This window comes from Hydra vulgaris, chromosome 06 (genome assembly GCF_038396675.1).
Source record: "Hydra vulgaris chromosome 06, alternate assembly HydraT2T_AEP".
Lineage (NCBI taxonomy): Eukaryota > Metazoa > Cnidaria > Hydrozoa > Anthoathecata > Hydridae > Hydra > Hydra vulgaris.
In genome coordinates, this window is record NC_088925.1 from 45,155,001 (window position 1) to 45,158,411 (window position 3,411).

The 3,411-nt window shown below is 28.6% G+C and overlaps 1 protein-coding gene across 1 annotated transcript in view; it reads left to right on the forward strand.

Moving 5' to 3' along the window:
* The window catches only part of LOC136081048 (lens fiber membrane intrinsic protein-like), a 23,010-nt gene extending 19,943 nt beyond the window's left edge, over positions 1–3,067 (forward strand). The window contains exon 3 of the mRNA XM_065798364.1: positions 2,439–3,067. Coding sequence (XP_065654436.1) covers positions 2,439–2,602 — 164 coding nt within the window. The 3' untranslated portion in view covers positions 2,603–3,067. The remainder of the gene's footprint in view (positions 1–2,438) is intronic.
* Positions 3,068–3,411: the final 344 nt, after the last annotated feature.

Below are 3,411 nucleotides of genomic sequence, written 5' to 3' on the forward strand. Positions count from 1 at the left end.
TTCTTGAAGATGCGAATCAATCTATTGAACTGTCTGCTACCCAAAGTGTTCGTTTCAGTGCCTTACAAAATGCTACAGATCAACTGCTGACACTATACCAGGCAGTAATCGATTGCCTTGAACAAATTTTAAATGACATGGAACTTAAAATGTATATTCGAAGTGAAGCACAATGTCTTTTATCCCGATTTTAGTCATATGAAACAATTGTGACATTATGCCTCTTCAAAGAAATCTTTACTATCTTGGGCTCCCTAAATAAAATTCTTCAAGGAGAAACGTTTGATTTTTTGTTTGCGATAATGTCTGTTGATGCATCACTGGAAAAGCTTTAAGTATTAAGGGACAGTGCTGACCAAAATGCTATTTTATCTGCTGTTAAAGTTACAACTGAAGCTCGAACAGCAAATATTTGTTGAGAATAGGACTCGCAGAAAGAAACAACTGGACTTCGATGAAACAGAAGTTTAGCGACTTACTCAGGCTAAAGATTGGTGGCTGGCAGAAGTGTTTTATACTCTAGTGGATTCAACAACTGCAATTCTTGTTGACAAATTTTCTTTACAGCGGAAATTTTTAGAAAACATAGACATCTTTTATTGAAGAATATGAGTGAAGATATTAGTCATAATTTTCATAACTCTAATTCACAAGAAAAAATTCAATCAGTGCTTGAAAAATTAAAAATTGGTATCAGTTTAAATGAATTCACTACTGAAATGGTTGATTTTGTGGAGATCTACAGAAAAGCTGCTGAGAAGGATAACAAAACTTTGCCTTTTTTCTTCACCATTTACAACTTTATGCTGTAAACTATGTTAGATGCTGTATTCCATTCTGTTGCAGTTCTATACAAGATATTTAGTTCAATTCCAAAAAATTTGGCATGAGAGAGTTTTCAGCAAACTAAAACTTGTCAAAATTTGTCTAGCAAATCGGTTGACATCTTAGCATGTTTGGGATCGTGTTCTCTTGTCAGTGGAACATGAGAAAATGTGGAAATTGACCCATTCAGACATAATAAAAAACTATGCTGATACAAATGAGTTACGTAATATTTTGTATCCATGAAAAACTTTTTTTAGTATAAATATAATTTTCCTTGACCAGTTATTTTTCTCACGTTAAAAGTACTTCACCGGGCCCCTCGTCTGAAAATTCGTACCTGCTTTTTAGGTGCCACCACTTCTCTGATACATACATACATACATAAATACATACATACATACATACATACATACATACATACATACATACATACATACATACATACATACATACATACATACATACATACATACATACATACATACATACATACATACATACATACATACATACATACATAAATACATACATACATAAATACATACATACACACATACATACATACATACATACATACATACATACATACATACATACATACATACATACATACATACATACATACATACATACATACATACATACATACATACATACATACATACATACATACATACATACATACATCTAAAGAATACCATTTTCAATTTTTTAGACTTTGCCCATCGGCGTTAACATGAATTTTGTTAAAATCTTTTGAAAAAGTGTCTAAACCCACTATAGCTCCCAGTTCTAATTGGTTCTGACGTATATTAACTATATATAGTTGTCAAAATGCAATATTTTTATCAATTTTCACAAAGTGTACTAAAAATCCGACCAAGAATAAGCTGATAATTAAGAAAAATTGCCAATAAACAATCAGAAAAGTTCATATTATTAAACTATGATGTTCATTTCACCTAAACAACGTATTTACCTAAAATTTTATTTTGATTTTATATTGGATAAGCAATTATAATTTAAAAAAAGATTTTTTTTTTTTAAAAAAAAGAATCTTTAGTTTGGGTTTATTAGCCATAAATACATATATATTTTATGATCCACAAAATTTATCATTTTAATTTTTTTCGTCTTTTCATAATTTATAGACCTGATCATTTAACGAAAATATGTTCTAGTTAACAAAGTATTATGCAGATGCTATAATATTTTAATATTGCCTGAACTACACCGAGTAGCATGACTTTGTTTTGTTTTGTTTTTAATCTATAACATGTATTTGTTTTGTTGCACTAAATGTTTTGTTGCACTAAAAAAAGTTTTTAAATGCTTTTTTTTAAATTAACTTACCCAGCCAACATCTGGTCCAAAAAAATATGTCTTTAAAGGTTATTTTAAACATTTTGAACGCCTTCCGAACGTTCAAAAGACGTTTTTTTTTCAGCCCTAATGCCAACTTTACGCTACTCAGGTTATTCCTTTATCCTTATGTTGAAGCCTATTTTCCGAGTAAATTTAAAAACCCGTTCAAAAGTCTTATAAAAAGCTATTTTTACCAAAGTAGCGCCTAATGTTTTTGTTTATGCAGAATATAATTTTCTTTATAGCTGTAATCATGGTGATAGGATTGAGTACGTACACATCAAATATCCAGACAAGTAAAAATTTTAAATACAGCTGGTCTTACATTATCGGATGGTGTTCAGTCGCAATCTCTGCCATATCTGCAACTATTTGTTTTTTAATGAAAGTAGAAAGTCAGCCAGCATAGTTTATTTTTTTTAAAAGTAAGAGTCAGTTTAAGATAAACTGAAAATAAATCTATGTTTATTTTTAATGAAATTATTATGTTATGATTTTTACATATATCTGTTGCTTTAATTAATGAAAGTCATATTAGCACAATTTTTGCTTTCTTTTAATAGCGTTGTTACATTCAGTTTATTATTTTGGGTAAATTAATAAATAATAATAAATAATAAATTATAATAGTATTAATGACAGTTGTAATACTACATCTGCAATTATTTGTTTTTAAAGGTATCTTTGAAAACAAATTTTAATTTCACTTAATCTAAATAGATAAACAAAGTTTGTGAGTTATCACTATGTTTACTTTTTTGTCTTTAGTTCAAAATTTAGTTGTTATAATTATACATGGTGTAACTGTTATGTATTTTTTTCTAAATGTGTAAATCAAAGAATCAAGTCTGCAATAAAGAGGATGAAAAAAAAATAATTTGTTGTAGATTTTTTTACGGCCCAATTTTAAGTAAAACTTTCACTGGAGATCTTAAAAAAATTTGTATGCCAGTCTCTCTTGAGCCTCTCCAGAAAATATACCTCATTAAAAGAAAACAATGTTACTTTACTTATAATTCGAATCTTTTGAAGAGTTTTAACTATGTACAATATATCTTAAACAGCTTTATATAGAGTATAGAATATAAGTTAGCATGTAAAGTAGAAACAGAATCAAGTTTATTGTCATCCACAAATTGCTTTCTGACAACATAGAGAGATTTTTTTTTCCACTTTTGATTTGTGACACACTAAATACTATTTAGGAGAAAAACTCCC